At 46.0% G+C, this 23,458-nt stretch overlaps 1 protein-coding gene across 3 annotated transcripts; it reads right to left on the bottom strand.

Annotated features, from left to right (window-relative positions):
• Nucleotides 1-86: 86 nt before the first annotated feature.
• On the bottom strand, nt 87-22,633 carry map4k2 (mitogen-activated protein kinase kinase kinase kinase 2). Of its 3 annotated transcripts, XM_076040418.1 has the most exons (32): nt 22,301-22,633; nt 17,071-17,128; nt 14,841-14,931; nt 14,613-14,677; nt 13,429-13,484; nt 12,884-12,931; nt 12,311-12,353; nt 12,064-12,136; nt 11,695-11,826; nt 11,189-11,251; nt 11,020-11,101; nt 10,395-10,511; nt 10,206-10,284; nt 8,174-8,232; nt 8,043-8,089; nt 6,377-6,415; nt 5,922-5,955; nt 4,747-4,903; nt 3,882-4,057; nt 3,741-3,782; nt 3,534-3,618; nt 3,305-3,384; nt 2,466-2,526; nt 2,249-2,372; nt 2,086-2,144; nt 1,574-1,677; nt 1,089-1,251; nt 928-996; nt 755-841; nt 600-670; nt 449-504; nt 87-290 (listed from the first exon to the last, which is right to left on the bottom strand). In XM_076040418.1, the coding sequence occupies exons 1-32, from the start codon at nt 22,391-22,393 to the stop codon at nt 203-205; spliced, it is 2,601 nt and encodes an 866-aa protein (XP_075896533.1). In that variant the 5' UTR covers nt 22,394-22,633; the 3' UTR covers nt 87-202. The 3 variants fall into 3 exon arrangements, with proteins under 3 accessions (XP_075896533.1, XP_075896534.1, XP_075896535.1); XM_076040419.1 differs by lacking the exon at nt 6,377-6,415 and having other exon boundaries at nt 22,301-22,632; XM_076040420.1 differs by lacking the exons at nt 17,071-17,128; nt 22,301-22,633 and having other exon boundaries at nt 14,807-14,912.
• Nucleotides 22,634-23,458: the final 825 nt, after the last annotated feature.

Below are 23,458 nucleotides of genomic sequence, written 5' to 3'. Positions count from 1 at the left end.
AAAGGTCAGTTCTCTCCTGTTGATTGTAAAAAGGATAACGCAACATAGGTTTGACAAACACAAAAGAAAAATCAGCTGAAGACAGATTTTAGCATTATTTTTTTTATTCAAGCTGGTAGAAAAAAGGTTATTGATTAGGTGGTGCTGGCCCCTGCAAGACATCGAGTCAAGAGGTGCTCTTGAACGAGGCTTCTGTGAAAAGTCAGTAGCTGCTTTCATGGCCCGTCAGGATGTAGAGGTTGCTCAGTGCTGACGGCTCCTCTGTCGGCGTGCTCTCAAGGATGATGTCCCTGGCAAATGTCCACATGGGAAAAGTCATGGACCGTAATTGTCCAACATTGGACACCAATAATCTAGGGAATTGATGAATGATGAAACTAATCCGGCACGGTCAAAGTAACGACAGGATAGTGAATCTCTCCCAATTCATTCTTGAGTCTTCACGCACCTGTTTGTGCCCAAAACACGGAAAACCCGACTCTCGTCTGTTATTTCCTGCGTAACCTGCAGTTTGAGGATGGACTGAAATGTAGTGAACGACGCACGGGTCAAATACTTTGAGTAGACGACGGACAAACGGCCGGATCACAGCAAATTACCGCGTCTGAATGGAAACTCTTCCCTTTGAGTCCGTGCTTCCAGAAGGCCAGGATGCTGTCCTGCAGGCAGACTATTGCAATAGGTTTCAGTCCATAAAGTGCCATGAAGGCGCATTGAGTCTCATTTACAGTGGGATTTATTTTTTGCTTTGTACCAAGAGTTTCGATGGGGAAGCCGAAAAGCAACTCTGCAGCGAATTCCTTGGACGGAAGCCCGCTGAAGGTCACGATCTTCACAGTTTCTGCTCAAGAAGAAGCACTGGACGTTATTATATCTTGTATAAAATCACTGCCGGAGCTGTTCAGCGCTGCCGTGGAGGGCACTCACCTTCTAATGCAATGAGAATAGTGTCTCGGTCCAGCTGAGTGACCTGCGATGCCTTCAAGGCACCGCCGTCTGCGCGCCAGCACAGAAACAAGGAGGGAAAAATCATTGGACGCTTGAAGCACTCTGTCAACACCCGCAGCAGAACCAGCAGTCCAACTCACCTGGTGCTGAAACTGGTGCGCTGTTGAGCTCTACGATGTCAAACTGGACCTGTTTGCCGTCGTCGCCGTCTCTCACCCCGACACACAGCTGGGGGAACTCCTCCGTCCCCAGGACCAGCAGCTCGAATATGGGCAGAGAGTTGGGGAGCCTGATGGCGATGTGCTAAAAGTCAAAGATGTATGGCAACAATAAGAGCCAGTGATCACATGGTCCAGTGAAATGAGGAGAATCTTTAGGCAGCGTTGAGTCTGTGGGGGTCAACTGCTGGACCATCGTTCCTCATCATGAAGCCACGACCCAAGGTTATCCCACAAAAATGTAAAACACTTTCTATCACGTGTGTGTAGTCAATAGACATGATAGAAAGTATATGTGTATACATATATATACATATATATATGTACATATAAAAATAATTGTGTATATATATGTAATTTATTTAATTTCTTTTACATTTTTTTTCCACAAGAGTGCTCGCACAAACCTTTAGATGCATAAACTTCTGCAGCGGCTCGTACCACAGCAGCAGCACCAGGCCGGACGGAACCGCTCCGCACAGAAAGGTGCTGTCAGTGTACGGGTTTCTAGCTGGCAGGGAGAGGAGAGAGGAGGTGAGTGCTGCTGCTGCTGCTGCTGGAACGGAAATGAACTCAACTGAACTGGATTTGACTTGACTTGATTTAGTTTAGCCTAGCTTATCTTAACTTAACTTAACTTATCTTAACTTAAGGTAATGTAACGTAACTTTACGTAACGTAATGTAATGTAACTGAACTGAGTGCAATGTAACCTAACGTAACTTAACATAGCTTAAGTGAACTTGTCTGAATTGTCCTGAACTGGACTAGACTGGATTGAACTGATATGGACTTAACTCAACTCAACTCAATGTAACGTAACTTAACATAACAGGACATGACTGAACTGGGCAGAACTGAACTGGACTGGACTTAACTGGACTAAACTGGACTGCAGTCAACAGTGTGGTTCTCTCACCTACGCTGCATCGCCTGCATCCTTTAGTGTCGGGGATCTTCACGGAGACAGAAAACCTGCTGTGGAGTAGAAAAATGACACTCAGCTCAACACAAAATCACTTTTCAGCCCAACTGTTAGTGAGTTTGGATGCTAACTCTGAACTCTGTTGGTTCCGTGCTACCTGGGACTGATCCTCTCGGTGAAACGGTTGGTGCCCAGTGACAGCGTGGGTTTCTTCACCAGGTGATGACCTCGTTGTTCAAACAGTGACGTCAGACTGTGGGAGTAAAGCTGGGAGGACTTTCCTGCAGGACCAGTGGGTTCTTAGAGCAATTAGAGAACACACACACACACACACACACACACACACACACACACACACACACACACACACTCACCTGACACTGACATCAGCACATTGTTCATGACATAGAGCCAGGTGCATCGCTGGGGGAGCAGCTGAGGGAGGGAAGAGTCCAAATCAAGCTTAGGTCACTTCTGATTGACGACCTTGAACAGTGCAGATGCATCCATTATGTCTTTTGTTCTAATGGTGATATTAAAAGGCAGCAGGCCAAACACTATGATGGAATATTGATATTTAAAAACATATACAGATACTGTGGCCAATGAACAACGAGAACAACCGATGAAGTCCTACACCAGTCTTTCAAACCAGCCCATTAATGATGACGATGTCAAGGCGACTAGACCAGGTGTGGGCAAACTGTGGCCCGGGCGGCCATATGCGGCCCGTTAAGCTTTATAATTGGGCCCCTCCCACTCGAAGAAATTATATTAATAGTAAGTAGGTGATAAAATATCTGTATCTCCTCCATGTTTGCAGTGTTTTCAGAGTCATTTCAATAAAGAGCTGAACACCCTGGTGGTTCTGGATGGTTCTGGATGGTTGTAAGAGCTAAACACCCTGGTGGTCCAGGGGTGGTTCTGGGTGGTTCTAGGTTGGTTCTAGGTTGGTTCTGGATGGTGCTAAACACCCTGGTGGGGCTTCAAAGACACTGATTGGTTGCAACTTTGCTTTGCTTCATTTTCCATTGACATTGCAGCAACGTGTTTTCTCCATAATATCCCAGGATAGATTGTTTCCTCCTATGAGGTTCCTCACCAGAACACTCCATCCATCTGCTGCTGCTCCGCTACCCCCCCTCTGGCACATTTTTCAACCCACTCTATCCTCTATCCTCCAGCAAGCATGGACCTTATTTGGTTGGCTTACCTTCTCCAGTGTATCTTCATGGAGTTCATTAAGGTTCAGTGTGTAGACGCCCTCCTCTGCACCAATCAGAAGGTACTGATCTGAGAAAGTTTGAAGAGACACTTTTTAATGAGGTCTTGCTTGAAAAGAATACACATTCATGGCATTTTGGTCAAAGTGTGGGAAAACCTCGATGTATCTGGCGCGCTCTCCTGATGGCCTACGAGGTTGCTGGGGTCTAGTGTCTCACCTCTTGTCTTGGGGAAGATCCAGGTGACGGCACAGTGGATGTTGAGAGGACAACCGTTGAAGACCTTGGAGAAACAGGCTCCCATCTGCAGAAAGCACATCGGTGACAGAGGGACACAGTGACAGCAGAAGAAGAATCAAGTGCAGCTCCTGCCGTCGCTAGAGTGCTTCTTAACTTTGATGATGGGTTTGTCGAAATCATGCTTACGTGGACTTGAGGGGTCGGAGGAAGTCCGTGACAGTCAGTCCTCTAAAACACCCAAACGTAAGACAGAACAGAACACAGAGGGTTGATAAAAGTGTCCAGAGCGACAGTGGCGTTTAGCATTAAGACATCGATGGAACTCACCAACTCCTCCACCTTCTTCCTCAGCGTGCTCCATTCAGGCGAAAGCAAACTTTGACCTTTTGGAGGCGAACCCGCCCTTACTTTCCTGTTATCCACCAGCACAGTGTCCTCTGCTGGTAGGCACGGGTCACTGCAGCGCTGTCGCACGTCCTGCGTGGCCGAGCACCTGGACAGACCTTAGCAGGAGGAGAAGGGCTTTTTAGGTTGGACCGTTTTGGCCTCGACATGAATTTGGGGTTGACCCAAAACCAGGCAGGGCAAACTACGACCCAGGGGCCATATGCGGCCCGTTAAGCTTTTTAATCTGGCCCGCCGAACTTGAAGAAATGATATTAAAAGTAATGAAGTCATAAAATAGCTGCATTTCTTCTGTGTTTTCAGAGTCATTTCAATAAAGAGCTAAACACCCAGGTAGTCCAGGGGTGGTTCTGGATGGTTCTAAGGGGTGGTTCTGGGTGGTCCAGGGGTGGTTCTGGATGGTTCTAAGAGCTAAACACCCTGGTGGGGCTTCAAAGACACTGATTCCATTGACATTGCAGCAACATGTTTCCTCCATGATATCCCAGGATAGATTGTTTGGGTATTTAGACTGAACGCTAGGGGGCGTCCTCAAATAAACCAACCAAGAAGAAGAAGGACAAGGTATCCAGGTTTGGGTACACAGGCCACCGTAGTTCACTGGCAAACTCAGGAGGAGGAGAGAGAAAGACGCTGCAATCTGAAATGTAACCACTTGATGTCGCTGTTTCTTCCTCAAAATCTCCAAATATTACACGCTGGACCTTTGAAAACAGGTTTCCAAGCAGAAGGTCACAAACGAGCCTGAAGGTCGGGTGCAGTGATTGGCCCAGACTGAATGTGGTACCTGCGGTGGAGGGAGAGTCTGCTGCAGTGGCACTGTCAGGGCCGAGGGTGCAGCTGGGCCTGGGAGTGAGACGAGGATCCTCCACACTGGGCGTCAGAGAGCTGAAGGCCGGCAGAGACGCTGTAGATGGACTGAACAAAACATTTTTTCTTTCTCCCTTGTAAAAAAGAAATTGGAAACATTGAAATTAATTTTAGCTGTAATTACACAATAACATTCATTCATAAACATATCTATCTATCTATCTATCTATCTTATGGAAGCGCGTTGCATTCAATGGAAAGACATTTTTTCCGGCACATTATCTTGTATGTTCCTCATGATGGCGCTATCGAGGTTAATCTGCTACTACTGCCTTCTCCGTTTGAGACACTGGGAACTCGAATTTCTTAAAAGTGAGGATGATATTAATATTAGTGCGTCAACACTGCGCAGGTACGGAAGTGCATTGCGAGATCCTGATCTCATCATTACGAAATCTTTACGAGAAAAAAATCTCGTATTTACGAGATCTTTTCTCGTCAGTATGAGCTGAGGTGCCTGAACCATTTTTTGTCCAGTGAATGCAATGCGCTTCCGTACTATCCATCCATCTATCATCTATCTATCTATCTACACATATACAGTATACATACATATTCATATCTAGATTATGAGAGCTGTGTAATTATACTTATTATACTGACTACTTCTCGCCGTTGCTCTTTATTTTTGGATTCCTTGTCACCCCAACCTAAAGGTCACAGCAGATGAGCGCCCTCTGGAGTGCAGATCTGCTCAAGGTTTCTTCCCACAGGTGAGTTTATCCCGGCCACTGTCGCCCCCTGCTGCCCTGGAGGGTTTCAGTTGGTTTTCTACTGACTGTACAAAGAGCTTTGTTTGTTTGTGCCTTTGGTTGTGACTCAGCACTTTGCAAATAGAAGTTTGATTGATTGATTGATTGATTGATTGATTGATTGATTGATTGATTGATTGATTAACTGATTGATTGATTGATTGATTGATTGATTGATTGATTGATTATGATATTGAGATGCAGCTGTGGTCAAATGTTGGGGTCACATACAATACAGTGGCTTGATTAGCAAACATACTTAGCAAACAGCCAATCAGAACAGCCCTTTCCTGCTATGCAACCGAGACCCAGTAGCTTCCACAGTGTGTTCATCACTTACATCACTACATGGTGCCCTCCCAATGGTTAAGCTCCTGAAGATACAAAGAAAAAAGACAAGAATACATCCGGGTCAGAACCTCGGTAGAAATCAAAGGAGGCCGACATGCACAGCAACACAAGCGGATGTGGAGGATGCTAACGCAGGCTAACAGCAGCGAATACACAACAAACAGCGCAATCGACACCAGGAAAAGCAGCAAAACATGAAGATTAAAAATCAGCAGGTTTGCATTGAGTAATCTGTCAATCCTATGGTAGTGCAACGCTGGCGTAGGATCAGTAGAGACTGAACACAAACCCACTGACTGTGGCAAAGGCTGATTTTCACTGAAAGGAACAAAAAAAACAACAACAAAGAAATCACAAGCGGCTTGTTTTAGGTGGATTTGTGTGGAATGGCGAGTGACAGGGGGCGCTGTTAGCAGGCGGCTGGAGTTGATGGACATTTCCTACCTCAGCTGCAGGGCTTGTTCCACACATTCCAACAGGCTCCTGCAACAGGAAGACCTGGTGTTTATCTGACTAGTGGCCTGAATGGCCCGGCACAATGGGAAGGAAGGAACTGCAGGTCCACGCAACTCATAACCTCCAAGGCTGAAGAAGGTCACCGCCTCAGTTCAAGGCTACTTTAGTTTGAGTATTAGACCTCCATTGACAAAAATAATACGTAGGAACCCTTTCAGTCATTTGGTGGGCTTTGGAATGTGTTACTTAATCATCAACTGCTGGATTTCAGCGGACAAATGGTTAAATAACGTTAATATTGATGTTAAATACACCAGCAGCTGTCAGGAGGACGTCGGAAAGTTGTGCGACGTCTTTCCTGACTCCTGAGAATAAACTTGGTGACTTTGCGTCTCCTTGGTTCTGCCTCCCTGGATTCACATATAACCAACAATCCAACCATAAAGCCAGACCACAACACTTAAGGTCCTTCCACACCCGGAGTGAATTTGCACGGTGAATAATTTGTTGTCTTCAAAACCTCTTGAAGTCAATGCAACTTTCCACACAGGCAACAAAGCGGCTGTTATTTCTTCACTCTCAAGACAAACGGCTGGACCTCTGACCAATCAAAATGATGTTGGCAAGTCGATGATGTCACATCAAAACTTGGGTAATGTTCTCTCCCTCTGCATTCTGTAGTAGTGGCCAAATTTCACTGGCTCAGATTTGAGCTGCTGGATGGTGGTGTTGAACTCAACCATCTCCTCTCTCAAGAAACAATACTGGGTCAACCCAAAGACTTCTATTCTATTTATTTTTTTAATCCAACCATCAGCAGGACACCATCACTTGAGGATGTCGTCCACTCCATTGTTTCTCCTTTGGCGCCAAAGAAAGAGCGAATTTTATACGCACGTTTGCCTCGCGCTAGGTGTGCACAAGAAAATCATCCGGCGAAAAATGTGCATTTTCACATCATTTATTCGCTTCACTTTGCTTTTTGCCCGCTGTGTAAGGACCTTGATAATCACAAAACCAGTCCAGAGGCTCAGTGGACCCATCAGCCAATCAACCAAGAGGGAGCATCGGCCCACTTGATGACCCCAAGGCAACACAGAACTCGTCCTAGTAGGAAGTCTGTGCACAGAATGTTTCTTTATGCAGCCACATTGTATGCAATAACATTTGTGCCTCGAATCTGATGCTACAATGGAGATTTTGCATGCAAAAATATATTTTGATCAATGCTTCATCAATGCTTGTTGGTTTTATGGACAAAACTACTCTTTATTCTCATATCTTAGCCGTCACTTCGGAGGTCAATTTAGGGCAAATCCAGGTTATGTTGCGGTGATCCTTTTTTTGATTGATACAGGCTGGCATGCTACTGGACCATACAGTATTATATCTTGTACAATAACACACGATGTCTGACCGCGAGGTTGAGTTTAAGGAGATTAGGCACTTTGAGGAGGCAAAAGTGAGATTGTGACTGCAGAGTGAAAAATATTCCAGGTTCAACGCTTTGTGACCTGAACTTGATGAACATGCTGAAAGCAGACGGTAAAATGAGAGTCATATGACACCAACTGGAAGTGAAGGCTCCACCCACTGGAGCAGAGATACATTAAGAACAGCGTGCACGGGTCAGAAACAATGAAAGAAGTCTTACGGTGAGTCGTCTTCTCCTGACAGACTCCAGTCATCATCGTAAGGCCGCTGCCGAGACAGGAAAACAGTGTGAGGTTACATTGGCGTGAGAAACCAACTGTGCATCACTTGCAAAAATCAATACTGCCTCACCGAATCTGAGTAGGGCTCAGTGACTTTCCTCAGTGGGAGCCCAAACTTCACCTGGTCAACTGCAAAAAGTAGTGGAGAAAAAAATCTTTTCATGAAAGTGCAAAGTTTTCAGCCAGTTGCAACCCTCTCGACTCTGTAGAGTTTGGGAAGAGCAAGATGGGAGTGTTGGAGGAATAGCAAGCACAGAGAAGGTAAAGAAGGTGTCGGGAGATAAGCAGGCGTCTGTGAGAAAAGTTCAATGCTCCAAAAGACATCACAGCTGTTTGGGAGAGAAAACTCAACGCTCAAAACAAGTCAGCAAGCTGTCCAGGATGGTGGAAGAACAGGTGTTGGGAGATAGTGAAGATGAAGAGAGACAAGAGAGATCAAAATACAGCCCACTCCGCGACCCTAACCCCATCCACCATGCATCCATCCATCCCTCCATCCCTCCTACACGCACCCATCCATCCATCCATCCATCCCTCCATCCCTCCTACACACACCCATCCATCCATCCACCCATCCATCCATCCATCCACCCATCCATCCATCCATCCATCCATCGACCCATCCATCCATCCATCCATCCATCCATCCCTCAATCCATCCATCCATCCATCCATCCATCCATCCATCCATCCCTCAATCCATCCATCCATCCATCCATCCATCCATCCATCCATCCATCCTACACGCACCCATCCATCCATCCATCCATCCATCCATCCATCCCTCCTACATGCACCCATCCATCCATCCATCCATCCACCCATCCATCCATCCATCCATCCATCCATCCATCCATCCTACACGCACCCATCCATCCATCCATCCATCCATCCATCCACCCATCTTTTGCTTTTTTGAAAACCTCTTGAAGTCGATGCAACCTTCCACACCAGCAGTGAATTTCCACCAAGCAAAAAAGCGGCTGTTATTTTTCCTCTCGTGTCTCAGAGGCGAAAAGACGAACGGCTGGACCTCTGACCAATGAAAATGATGTTGGCAAGTCGATGACGCCGACGAAAAATTTGCATTTTGGCATTGTTTATTTGCGTCACTCCGCCTGTTGCCCGGTGTTTAAGGACCTGCAAGGTGTTCGGTTTGAATGCTGTACAATAAACAGCAGCTTTTCCTTGGAGACCCTGGCTGACTCCTCCTTCTTGATTTCTGAACAACACTTTTGCAACCTTTTGAACATCGAACTGTGGAAAGGTAGCTAACACTGAATTTACAGGGAGCAGGATAAAGAGCAAAGCCCTTCACCGGTCGGTACAATGTAATGTTAACGTTGGATTCTGGCTACTAATGAATTAAACAATCAAACAAACAACAATAAATCCAAAGCAATACGCTGGCAGCTCGACAGGAACAACGTGTCTGATGAGATATTACTGGACACAGTGTGACGCCAGAGGATGACAGTAGAAAGCCATGAGAGACAGCAGCACCAGTGTGAAGTCATTCCAGTAGGTCATGAAAGACCCTCTTGTCTGCCACATACCAGTGGCGTGTTGCCAGTGCCAACTCCCGACGCAGACACTGTTCCGCATGGAACCATGGGTTAAAGAAGAGCAGAAAAAAATCTGTAGGCTGACTGTCAGCCCGTTGCCCTGCTTCATTTGATGGGACTGCCGGGGCTCTTCTTCTCCACTCTCCACGCAACGTACGTACCCAAGAAGAATAGTAGCACTTTCAAATCCAGTAGTGGTGAGAATCAATTCTTAATAGAGCACCATATTGACAATAAATCACCTGCAGATACAAGTGCAATCAACACAATTACAAGAGGAAAGCGTCATTTGACTTTTAGCTTCGAGACCCCCCCAGGGAATATATTCACCCAAACATGAAGAAATGAAAAGACGGTTGGCAGCTTCAGTCCAGAACTCCACCCTGGTTGTGGCCCAATGAAGCTACTAGACATGCAACTGGTGACCCGTAACTGTACAGACGGTCAATAGTGTGGGCAAGCGTTGAAACTGAGCCCCCATCTGGAGTTAGAATACATACTGTCAGCCGTGCAGTGTCAGTGTGCAAGTGCTCTCACATTGTTGTTCAGACAGTGTCCTCTCTGCAGGCAGGTGCTTCCCGGCTGACTGGATCTTATCTGGAGAGACTTCCCCAACCTGCACAAGCCATCAAAGACACCGATACGGTGGGCGTCGCCGTCACAAGAAGCACAACATTTAACTTCTGAGTCAAGTGAAGAATCTGACTGCTGGCAGTGCTGACTGACCTCCAGGTCTGTGTCGTCCATGCCGTGAGAGTGGGAGCTGTGAAGCTCGGGGTTGTTGGCGACGTCGAGCAGCTCAATGATCAGGTTGCGGGTGAGCAGTTGTGTCACAAAAGTGTGCTGAAGGAAGGAGTTACAATTTGTGAGTCTATGCAAATATTAAAACAAGACAGCGACTCTCTCACATTAAGAACAAAAGATGAGAAAAATCCATTGCTCCTGAAGAAACGTTTCTATTTTAGTGAAGTGTTCCTGGATTCAGTCAGTGTTCTTACACACATTTGAAAAAAAGAAAACCAACTTAAAAAGGCATGCAGTAGAAACTAATAATAGTGCAGTAAGTACAAGTGCAGTTGGCCCTGTCCTTTTCAGATAAAACTCCATAATCAGGGTTTAGGGCACACGTTTAGTTACAAAGATTAAGACATCATCAGCGTACAGTGGAATCTTATGTGAGGCAGGGTGAACAACAGAGGGGAAAGCTGGCAGGACTGCTTTGTTCTCCGACTGATTCCTGCTGAAATGAGCCAAACTGAGCCCATTAGTGAGTACAGCAGAAAGCAAGTTACTGTAAATTAGAAATAAGTTCTTTTTTTAAAACTTTATTCAGGTTTAGTTGGGAACCAACCTGCAGCAGAGTCTCAGCTGACGGCCTTTTCCGAGGGTTTTTGATGAGAGACATTTTGACAAAGCTATGGAAGGCCACAGACCTGCAGGCAGAGGACGATTACAACAACAGGACAAAACTTCCAGGGTCAAAAGATGCTAGGTAGGATCGCAGGCTCTAAAGAACTCACCACTTGGTTTTATCTTTAAGCTTTGGTGGCTGGAAGTTGCTCTTGGACATCAACATCAGTGCTCTGAAAGGGAGAAATGACCAGTTGTGGACATTTGAATGGAAAAATGTCTCAAGCTTTTGCTCCTTCCGGCGCATTGATGTGAAAGTTTCCATGTCATTTGGTGGTTGAGGGTTTTTGTTTTTTTAATCTAACTTTACCACAACTGTAATTTCAATAACAATTTCTTATGAAATTGTAAATGGCTATCTCGTAATTTTCTAGATAATCTCAATAATCTTAATAAAAAAAAATAGAAAGAAGTCCAGTTTTTGACGAAGGGAACTCAAAGAGCCCAGTCCGGGAAGCTGTGACACTCTAGTGGTGCTGTTTCATCTGGGGGTACAGTCGATGACATCACACACCCTACCGATGCTGAGCCCTTTGTATCCTCTTGCTGACCGACTCGCTAGAAAAATCTCTGGTTTCTCTCACAGTTCGCCCGGGCCTGGTCAATTCTGACTCACCTCATTGGATGGAGGTCGTACATGGGTGGTTGGAGCTCCGCCAGCTCAATGGCGGTGATGCCAACAGCCCAGATATCACACAGGTGGTTGTATCCACCTTTCTTCTCCACTGCAGCCACTTCTGGGGCCATCCTAGAAATAAAACAAAGACTGAAAATCTCTGCACTGAAATTTGGTACCACTGTTTTTTTGTTAAACATTGTTAATGTTCAACAGTCACAAAATCTTGAAGATAAAGTACTGAAGACGAAAAGTACATTAAGTAAACAAACAAACAAACAAACCAGTAATGCATCAACAATTAAATACCACTCGACTTAAATACACATTAATTCATGAAAACACCAGAGTGCAGCATCATTGTCTTACCAGTAGGGGGTTCCAATAAAAGACTTGCGCTTGGCAACAGAGGCGCTGAGCTCTGCTGCCACTCCAAAATCAGCTGGACACAAGAGACAAAGACAAAGACTGGTGGTCACGCTGGAGCACTGGCGTGTCTGCCGTGCCCTACACAATCACATCTGACTGACGAGGAATCGCTCATTGAACGAGCATCGCAGCGTCTGTGCACAGTTGTGTGTTTGTGTGTCCATATATAGAGATCGGAACCACTGACCCAATTTCACGTCTCCTCGCTCAGTCAAAAGGATGTTGGCGCCCTGCAGAGAGAACGAGCACAAATAGATTACATACACATAAATACACACACAGACACACATATATATATATATATACACACATACATATTAGAGCTGTCAGCATTGACACACACGTTGCAATGCGCTGTTATTCAATTGCAATATGTAAATTGATGACATTCTTATTCGAAACAAATACAACAATTACTCGATGGCAAATGAAAGTTAGAGAAAATATTCTAGAAGTTGATATTTCTTCTTGGCTTAAACCGTCAACTTGACGTTAACTTGGTGTTATTTGCGTAAAATGAACAGAGTTGACGTTAGCAGGATGCAGTGTGGAAACGTGAGCACTCCAGCTGGAGGAGCCCACTAGTGGTGGATGGAAGGGACGAAGGGCTTGCCATTCAATAGAAATGAGCAAGTTATGCCTTATCTTGAATCTCATTGCGATTAACATGTAATGGACGTGTATACACACACCCAAATATATGTAAGAACATACACGTAAATATGTATGTGTGTGTGTGTGTGTGTTACGTGTGCCATACCTTGATGTCTCTGTGCATTTTGCCAGTTTGATGCAGGTGATGTAAACCCTGCATAAAAACAGAAAACACAGAATTTTAATTTGTGCTCAAGGGTTCGAGTCAGTAAAGTCTCAATCGTTTTGCTTTACGTTTGAGTAGTTTCATCGGTCAGAGGCACCAGTTTAACCAGCAAAGTGTCCCCAGAGCTTTGATTAGCTCATCAAATCCTCAAACAATCCCGCTCAACAGTAAAAACTGCAACATGATAGCTGTTGTTTTCCCAGATAAGTATTAACTCAAAGCTATTTAGGCCAGCACAGGTGGGTTGGCGCTCTGTCCTATCATGGAGAATGTGCAATTCAACAAAATGTTTTTTATGACATTTCATTTCTATAAACTGAAAAAAAAAAAATAATAATAAAAGATTTACTAGCAGAACTTCCTGCATTGGTTACACGCTAACTAACCAATTGAATCAAAGTGGTTGCTGTGTAGATATTTTTACACAGCAAATGCAGCAGGGCGTCAACAGAAGTGTCCCAAGTCAAAAGCAAAGGAATCCTTACCTGCAGGGTTTCTCTGCACACATATGCAATCTGTTTCTCCTTCAGTGGGCCCGTCACTGTAAAGACAACTTTGAATAACAGCTCGCACAACTGATTTTGGCTTACAGTGCCAGCGTCTACTGCATTTTGAAATTGCATCAAAACACAACAATTATTATGCTTTTCCACAGGAAGTTAAGAAAGCAATGTTTGTTTGTTTTTTTCTTTATAGGCATGTTTAAACTGGCAAACAATGGGTTTTGGAGGGCAGTGAAAGGTGGCGCGGCAGGGGAAATGCTCTGAAGGAGTCTGGATGCCTCAAGAGAGGATTCAGAAGATTGACCAGTTCAGAATGATTTCACTGCTGAGCATCTCCAAAAACATTACAGCCCTCGCTGGAATAGTGGTGAGGGCTGGGAGGAATTGGAGTGCCCAGTATGCTGTGCTGGATGGATTCCCGGCTGCACCACAAAGATGTGGTGGCCACGATGGCCTTTGGTAGAGCAGGCTTGAGAATGGTCCCACAACCTTGGTGGACGGAGTGCAGGGGGCAAAAGCTGATCCAGGAAGAGGATGTGAGGGCTGCAGTGGAGGAAGGAAGATCTGGCTAGAGTGGTCTGGTCTGAGGCCCATGAAAGGAAGAGGACTAAATGTGAGCATCTGATCATCAAAGGTTGAGAGCAATTAGGCAAAGTGCACACCCATTGATATTGGCTGCAGAGGATTTGTGGGTCATCCACTCAACCGTTGCTCCTCTTACTTACTATTACAGGAGGAGCAAGAAGCAGAGCCATCGAGAATATTCGTGAATTAGTTGAGAGCCTAGACATGTGTTTGGATCCAGAGAGAATGTTGATAGCGGCAAGAAAATGCCACCAACTGCGGTCTGATCGGCCCCGATGGAGTGACCTGATTTCCTTAGACACCCGAGGACACCAGATTACATCACTGACGATGTGTTCAGGAGCATCGTAAGATATTTAGTTAGTGAGGTCTTTAAGAAATTTGTTTATTCATTGTATATTCATGCTTGATTCATTATGGTTCGCGGAAGCTAACCCTTGTCCTACTCCATCATTTACAAATTATAAATATGAATGAATTGCTCAAAGTGGGCTAGTTATTATAATGTATTACAGTAAAATGTGATACATAACAAAACCTGAAGCAATCATATCAAAAGTACATTTGTAAATGGTACATACCATGATACATATCCTGGAGTGATCCTCCACCACAGTACTCCATACAGATCCACAGTTTGGTATTTCTGACAAACCACAATAACGGAATCATATTCAGAGGCACCGAATTCTACACAGATAAAAACTAAAAGTAGGAGAACGTAAAATTAAAGTTAAATGCAAAAAAACTGTTATAAATTCATGAATCCACCAACCAATCAAGAAAGTCCAGAAATGAATGGGACACACCTGTGGTAAGTGCCCAAATAGGCCACTATGTTTTTGTGCTTGCACTCCTTCATCATGGTGATCTCCTGCTGGATGGATGTGATGTCATCACCTGACAGAGGGAGACAGAAGTGCTTTCTGTCTCAGTGTTCCAACAACCGCAGCGCCTATTGTCATTCACAGATCCATGCAAACTGGAAGACCTTTTGAAAAACCCAAATCCCATCGTAAAACCATGCCTGGTGCTCTGTAATTTCACTCCTTTTGCTGCCAACTAATAAATTCAAGGTCATGCGTGACCAAATTAAACATAAATGTGACCGCGGTGTGTCCGACACTATAATCTGGGAATACCTCAAGCCTACCTTGGGTTTACCTGACAACCTCCACACATCGCTGAGGTAATACGGAGGTTTGGTGTGTGCCATGAAAACCCACAGGAGTAAAAGTTATCGGAGGAAATGACAAATAATTTGTGTTTTATTGAAAAAGGAAAGGACCACACGGTGGCGCAGTGGTTCGCAGTGGTTCGCGCTGCCACCTCACAGCAAGACCTCTCTCTGTGGAGTTTGCTTGTTCTCCCTGCGTCTGCGTGGGTTCTCTTCGGGTTCTCTTCGGGTTCTCTTCGGGTTCCTCCCACAGTCCAAAGACAAGCATGCAAGTACTGGAGTAGTCATGCAAAACCTATAATGGCCTTTTCCTCTGGCTGACTTGACTGTGCAAGTGAGTGAGTGAGTGAGTGTGTGAGCGTGTGAGTGAGTGAGTGAGTGAGTGAGTGTGTGAGCGTGTGAGTGAGTGAGTGAGTGAGTGAGTGTGTGAGCGAGTGAGTGAGTGAGCGAGTGAGCGAGTGAGTGTGTGAGCGAGTGAGTGAGTGAGTGAGTGTGTGAGCGAGTGAGCGAGTGAGCGAGTGAGTGTGTGAGCGTGTGAGTGAGTGAGTGAGTGAGTGAGTGAGTGAGTGAGTGTGTGAGCGAGTGAGCGAGTGAGCGAGTGAGTGTGTGAGCGTGTGAGCGAGTGAGTGAGCGAGTGAGCGAGTGAGTGAGTGAGCGAGGGAGCGAGTGAGTGAGTGAGTGAGTGAGTGAGTGAGTGAATGTGTGAGCGTGTGAGTGAGTGTGTGAGCGTGTGAGTGAGTGAGTGAGCGAGTGAGCGAGTGAGCGAGTGAGTGAGTGTGTGAGCGTGTGAGCGAGTGAGCGAGTGAGTGAGCGAGTGAGTGAGTGAGTGAGTGAGTGTGTGAGTGAGCGAGTGAGCGTGTGAGTGAGTGAGTGAGTGAGTGAGTGTGTGAGTGAGTATGTGAGTGAGAGAGTGAGTGTGTGAGCGAGTGAGCGAGTGAGTGTGTGAGCGTGTGAGCGAGTGTGTGAGCGTGTGAGGGAGTGAGTGAGTGAGCGAGTGAGTGAGTGTGTGAGCGTGTGAGGGAGTGAGTGAGTGAGCGAGTGAGCGAGTGAGCGTGTGAGTGAGTGAGTGAGTGTGTGAGCGTGTGAGGGAGTGAGTGAGTGAGCGAGTGAGCGAGTGAGTGTGTGAGGGAGTGAGTGAGTGAGTGTGTGAGCGAGTGAGCGAGTGAGTGAGTGTGTGAGCGTGTGAGGGAGTGAGTGAGCGAGTGAGCGAGTGAGTGAGTGAGCGTGTGAGCGAGTGAGTGAGTGAGTGAGTGAGTGAGCGAGTGAGCGAGTGAGTGAGTGAGCGTGTGAGCGAGTGAGTGAGTGAGTGAGTGAGTGAGCGAGTGAGCGAGTGAGCGTGTGAGCGAGTGAGTGAGTGAGTGAGTGAGCGAGTGAGTGAGTGAGTGAGCGTGTGAGCGAGTGAGCGAGTGAGTGAGTGTGTGAGCGTGTGAGGGAGTGAGTGAGCGAGTGAGCGAGTGAGTGAGTGAGTGAGTGAGTGAGTGAGCGAGTGAGCGAGTGTGTGAGTGAGTGAGTGTGTGAGCGTGTGAGCGAGTGAGTGAGTGAGTGAGTGAGCGAGTGAGTGAGCGAGTGAGTGAGTGAGTGAGCGTGTGAGTGAGTGAGTGAGTGAGTGAGTGAGTGAGTGAGCGTGTGAGTGTGTGAGCGTGTGAGTGTGTGAGCGAGTGAGTGAGTGAGTGAGTGAGTGAGTGAGTGAGTGAGTGAGTGAGTGAGTGAGTGAGTGAGCGTGTGAGTGAGTGATATGGATGTAGCACCACCGAAGGAAGGAAAACATCCAGTGTCGAGTCATAAAGTTTATTGTATCATATTATACAGCAGGTGCCAGTGACAACCATGTTTGAAGGTTGGTGGGTATCTTTGGATCGTACCTGGGTCAAGCTTGATTATCTTGATTGCCGCTATTTCAGACGTCCTGATGTTCCGAGCCTAGCAAGGAAGAATAAGATTTAGGTCATCAACATCATTTGAGGTAATGTCATTCCCAACACAAATTCCCAGACTCTGCTGGGATATCATTAGATCTTTCATGGACCGTCCTTCACAGCAGGTTACAACCTGGATGACATCAAAGAAGGAAAAAAAGCAAACCTCTTCAACACGAGACATCAAATCAAGGTTTTAATGCTTTTGGACCAAACTGTTATTTATGAACATCTTTTTGATTCAATTTGACTGAAACAACTCAGGGACGACTGCACTGAAGTCACTCGGATTCTTCTCTTGAAAAACTGTTCTATTACAAATTTTGTTTGCTGCTCTGCTGCTTTAAACAAACCCTAATCCAGCCGTTACCTTAACAACCCAAACCTTAATCTTTGCCTAACACACTAAACCTAACCCCACCCATCCATCCATCTCCAGCTCCTGCAGCTCATCCGGCGGGACCCCAAGGCGTTCCCAGGCCAGCCGAGAGACCTGGTCCCTCCAGGGTGTCCTGGGTCTTCCTCAGGGTCTCCTCCTGGTGGGACATGCCTGGAACACCTCTCCAGCGAGGCGTCCAGGAGGCGTCCCAAACAGATGCCCGAGCCTCCTCAGCTGGCTCCTCTCCATGTGGAGGAGCAGCTCTACTCCAAGCTCCTCCTTGGTGACCCAGCTCCTCACCCTGAGCTCCTCACCCTGTGCTCCTCACCCTGTGCTCCTCACCCTGAGCTCCTCACCCTGTGCTCCTCGGCTGAGCTCCTCACGCTGAGCTCCTCACCCTGAGCTCCTCACCCTGTGCTCCTCAGCCTGAGCTCCTCAGCCTGTGCTCCTCAGCCTGAGCTCCTCAGCCTGAGCTCCTCACCCTGAGCTCCTCAGCCTGAGCTCCTCACCCTGAGCTCCTCAGCCTGAGCTCCTCAGCCTGTGCTCCTCAGCCTGAGCTCCTCAGCCTGAGCTCCTCACCCTGAGCTCCTCAGCCTGAGCCAGGCCTCATTCCCATTCAGCCACTGTACTGACGTCAGAGGGCCTGGCACTTTTTTTTTTACTTCAGACTTCCTGTACAAATCGAGAGCAACAACCAACACCATCTGCAGGTCCCTTCAACGCAATCTGTGTCTCGGCTGCATTCATTTCCTGTTTTCTTTCCTGCTTTACCGCAAAGCTTCCTTTGACTGCAGTCGTAGTAAAGTCACTGTAACAGTCTTTATGGAGCTCAACCTGAAATGATAACAATTTAGAACTACACCGGCTGAATCAATATCTACAGAGTAAGTGTGTGTGTGTGTGTGTGTGTGTGTGTGTGTGTGTGTGTGTGTGTGTAAAAGTGTAAAAGAGTGATGGAGGTGTTAATTAAGTTAAGGTCTTGATTCCTGAATGACAATAAAACAGAAAGCAGAGTTACCACCTGGAGCCTCTCGGCATTAGGTTGTGTGTGTGTGTGTGTGTGTGGCTATTGTTTCGTGCAAAGCTGCATCAGTTTCTGCACATTCACCGAGGCAGACACACACACACTGGATTGAGCGTATTAGTCTGTCCGTTTGACAGGTGCAACCTCTGCAGTGCATCCAGGGCCTCCCACTGCGTTTGAGAAGACAAGTCATTATCAAAGGCGTGTTGATTCTGTACAACATGATAGGGTGGGGGATGGAAGGAGGTGGACATGGCGATTAGCAGCCAGCTACTGAGGAGGAGATTTTAAAAACAGTGTGGAGGCGGAGCAGCAGGCAACTGGAAGCGAAAACAGAGAAACAACAAGTGTTGTAAAAACCTGTGGGCTGAGAGGAGAGGATTTGAGATTGGAGGAGACGGAAGTCACAATTTTGCTCCAAACTGTGCATTTTATTTCATTTTTTCATTTTTTTCATTTTGAAGATATGCTTTTATTTATCCTACAGACCATCACCTTGATTATTGCTACATTTCCTCGATGAGTTTCAAAGAGTTTTAGTTGAGTACAATAATATTCCTACATGAACACACCTCTTACAGGATCACCACGCTCTGATGATCAATGATCTCCAGCAGCATTATGGGAAGGCGGCTCTCTGTGTGAAAACCAAGCTCATGCTGGTGCAGCAATGAGTGTTTCATTCAGTGAGTTGTGACACCTCTGAGGTCTGTCTCACACCTCGCTGGGCTGAAGGTGTGAAGATCAGAGCAGACGATCAGACTGACCGATGTTTCTCAACAGGCAACAGGTGGGTCGCCACACTATGTATATATATGTGTGTGTATATATTTTTTTGACTAGACATGATAGAAAATGGGCTAGCGTTTTTTTTTTTGTTTGTTTGTTTGTTTTTATTGTGGAATAGAGACTAAATTAGGGAACAGAATGACGATGGTCCTGAGACTCCACCAGAGGGTTAGGGCTTCCATCTGTGTTCCTTTCCATATTGACAGCCAATCACTTTTAATCTTTTCGCAACCATTTCTGGCGGCCTCTAGTGGCCAAACGATAGAATACGGACACAACAGACGCTGGTCAGGCGTCGAGCTGGTTGGTCCTCCTTTGTTGGTTTCTTAGCTGTGAATAACTTCACAGTTGGGCTTTTTTCCCTTCCACCGGCAGCATCGACTTAAGCCTCGTTCAGACGACCTGCCAAAGTCGGATTGTTTGCCCGTCCAGATTGAAACCGGACGGCTCTTTTGTGGTCTGAACCGTCACAAATCACACGAAATGTGTTTTTTTGCAAAAACGGATTGAAACCACTTTCGGGAGGGAGTTTCAAACCGGAGGGCGTCTATCGCAACAAGTGCCGCTGTCGCATCGATGTGAGGTCACACGCTACACGCTCCGCTGGACCACGCCTCCGCTCCCACGTCGTTGCTACAGCAACCTGGCAGGCGGGTCACTAAGGTGGCCCAGTCTGAACAGAGCCACATCCCGTTTGGACACTTGCTAAAAAAAACGTGTGGACAGTCAGGCCAAAACACTGAAAACAGGGATGAAATGCAGCTACTTTATGACTCACTTACTATTAATATCATTTCTTCAAGCTCGGCAGGCCGGATTAAAAAGCTGTGTGGGTGGCGCGTGGCCCCTGGGCTGTAGTTTGCCCATGCCTGGTAGAACCCAACAGTTGACATAGGGGAGAAAATGTGCGAGTGACTGCATTGAAAGTGGTGCCCAGTCAACAAGCATGGCCAAAAGCGACGCTGATGCTGGTCTCCCATCAGCAGCGTGGAAGTGGAAGCAGCCTGAGTGTGAAATCTAAACAACGCACCAAGAGGTTTCCTTCAGCTCGGCTATAAATACACAGCAGGACAGTTTACCCACAGGCTGTGGTCTGCATTGATTTAACGGACAGACAAACACTCAACACCTTTTGTGTTTGGCTAACCTGTCACAAACCACCGACAACACATCACTTCCTGTCACTTCCTGTGCAGCAGCAGACTTCTCGAGGGGAGCAGAGAGGCTTTGAAGCCAGGCTGAACGAGGACTGCCCCTCCCTAGTCTTAGTCTCAGTCCTGGTCCTAGACCTCTAGTGTCCAGTATTTGATTTTCTTGCTACTTACTGCTGAATATACTGATTAGATTGCACCAGGGGTCAAAAGGGAATTCAGCAGCTGAATTGCATGCAGAATAACTCATCCATCCATCCATCCATCCATCCATCCATGCATCTTCTATACCTGCCTCCTCCTGCACTCAGGGTTGTGGAAGAATAATATGAACTGGAAATAACAAAGATCCTTCTTTTGGATACAGAAAGTGTCTGTCTATCTATCTATCTATCTGTCTGTCTGTCTATCTATCTATCTATCTATCTATCTATCTATCTATCTATCTGTCTATCTATCTATCTATCTATCTATCTATCTATCTATCTGTCTATCTGTCTTTTTATATCTATCTGTCTATCTATCTTTTTATATCTATCTATCTATCTATCTAATTTCAAACTTTGTTTCAGGTCTTAATATTTGTATTACCCCTGGCCTGTGTTCACTGTGTTATTAGTGTGCCGGTTCACTCCCTCCCCAGGCTGGGGTGTTTCTGCAGAGAGAACAATGGCAGAGTGATGCAGCACAGGAAGAAGTTCACATCCTGCCATTTATGTCACTGAGTGGAATGAAACCCAAAGACAGGGCCTAAAATTAACTATGAATTCCCATAACTTGCGATTCCACAAGCCAGCATTTGTGTGTGCGTGTGCGTGTGCGCGTGCGTGTGTGCGCGTGTGTGTGTGTGTGTGTGTGCGCGTGCGTGTGTGTACACATGCGCAAATAAACGATCAAAAGTTTCTCAAGGAATATTTCCGTCATGAGCATCATTTATCAATTTTGCTTGATGATCTTCCTCATCCTTCCTCGTCCTTCCTCGTCCTCCAAACACGGTAGATATTAAACCATGTCACAATATGCACGTTTCTCCAATTTCAGCCGTGTTCCTGTAAAGTTTTACTTTTTCCATGTCTTTGTGCTGACAATGGCTTGACCTATTATTAGCCTTGAAAGAGTTTAAGTAGTGTTTAGTAATAGCAAAAATAAAAGTACACAGAATTACAACCAATACTTAAATTCTTCAAGTAGGGGTGGGTACATATACGTTTATATTTCCTCCTTCCACCTTTTCGGACATGAACGACATTATTTTAATGTATATTTCACTGCTGTTTGCTTACTTATCCTATTTTTTTTATTTCTTTTTTTTTTTTCCTTTCGTATGTTTTGGTTTTCGCATTCCCTTTTATTTTCTCATTTTCTCTCATGTTCGGAATCAATCAATCAATCAATCAATCAAATCAAATCAAAGTGAAACACGCCAGTAATCGATTTTTGGATTCACTTCAATCAATATTGCACACTTCATATGCGAAATCAAGTTAGTCACGTGAAACGTTGCTCTCTTGAGCATCCAGACTTTACGTTTTGAACGTTCATTGTCATTTTTCACGCGCTGGCAACGCGGGTGGTGCCAGCGCGTGAAGCGAGCACCGAGCACCGAGCACCACTCTGATGCAACGCTCAAAGCTCAGCCGATCGAGGTTCCACCAACGGCGTACGACATCAACATCTCGGTCCTCGAGGCTGCGGCGCACTGGAGCTGCCAGCGACCATCAACCTCCACGACACACAGGAAGTGAGAATCGGTGGCAGTTTGTCTGTTTGCTCATCAACTCTGAATCCGTCGGTGGCGCGTTCACGACCAGATGACTTCAGTGACTCACTCACCTTGAACACGTCTCCGTAAGTGCCGGAGCCGATTCGATGGATCAGCTCGTAGTCGTCCAGAGGGTCGAGGAACGACACTCCGATCCGGTCCATGGTCCCACCACTGGGCGTCCGGGGCGTCCGGGGCTCAGACCTGCTGGAGGTCTTCTCGGCTTCTCATCCTGGTTGGTTGCCAGTTAGTTGAGTGGTTCTTGTCGGAGTTGAGAGCTACTCAAGAGAGGTCCAGCTGCTCCCCGGTCCTGGGTTGGGTGACGACGGTCACGGCTCCGGTCTCGGGCTGACCGGGGATTTTTTTTTTTTTTCTTTTTTTTTTCTCTTGCAGACCAGAACCACAAACTACTTGTTCCGCACGCGTACAGAGGCGTTCGTTAGTGGCGGTCCAGAGTGTGGAGCTCGAGACTTGAGACTCATCACGCATGAGCAGAGCCACGTACAGGATGCGCTGTAAAAAATAAAACAAAACCGGGAAAAAAAAAGAGAAAAAAAAGTTGACTGCGATTCAACTCGTCTCTATTTTTCAACTTTACACTTACTTCAAATATATGACGGTTACTACGGAAGCCGCGAAATTGCTTTTTTTTTCTTCTTCTTTTTCTTTCCACGGTTTCCTTTGAAGAATCTTCTCGATTTTGGTTCTTGCGATCACTTCCGACATGACTTGGCTGACTGGGGCCTCTTTTGAAGGCTGTAATAGGGCTGACATTATGAAATAAAGGACAACGAAAGCGTTCGGCTTCTGTGAGTTCGGTACTTGGTACGCGTGGTTCGGTTCCCGCCATTTACTGTCACCTAAGATAAACCGCTGTGGAGCTTCAGTCCTCGACATGTTGATGATTTTTATTTTTTTTTATTATTATTTTTAACAAGGTTGATGAACAACCCAGTAAGAGTGTTGACTACATATTAAAGATAAATAATTGACAGTTTAATCATCTAATCTCTCTTTCTTGACCCTTTCTGAAGATAGAACAAACTAAGTGCCACTCACAGACAGCAAAACTGACGTTATACACATGATAATATCATGAACTCCAATTTTAGCGTTCGAGTCCTCATTGGACTTCTCTATTCAGTAGTCAACACGTGTCATTTATTTCCTTGAAAAATAATTTCCAACCCGTTTGACACTATCCTGTACATATATAAAGTCAAATAAAA

The sequence above is a fragment of the Nelusetta ayraudi genome, unplaced genomic scaffold (genome assembly GCF_046127955.1).
Source record: "Nelusetta ayraudi isolate G7.1 ecotype Tasmania unplaced genomic scaffold, CSIRO-AGI_Nayr_v1 ptg000061l, whole genome shotgun sequence".
NCBI classification, from domain to species: Eukaryota; Metazoa; Chordata; class Actinopteri; order Tetraodontiformes; family Monacanthidae; genus Nelusetta; species Nelusetta ayraudi.
The sequence above is the reverse complement of the archived record's forward strand: the minus strand, read 5'-3'. Positions and strand labels throughout refer to the sequence as shown.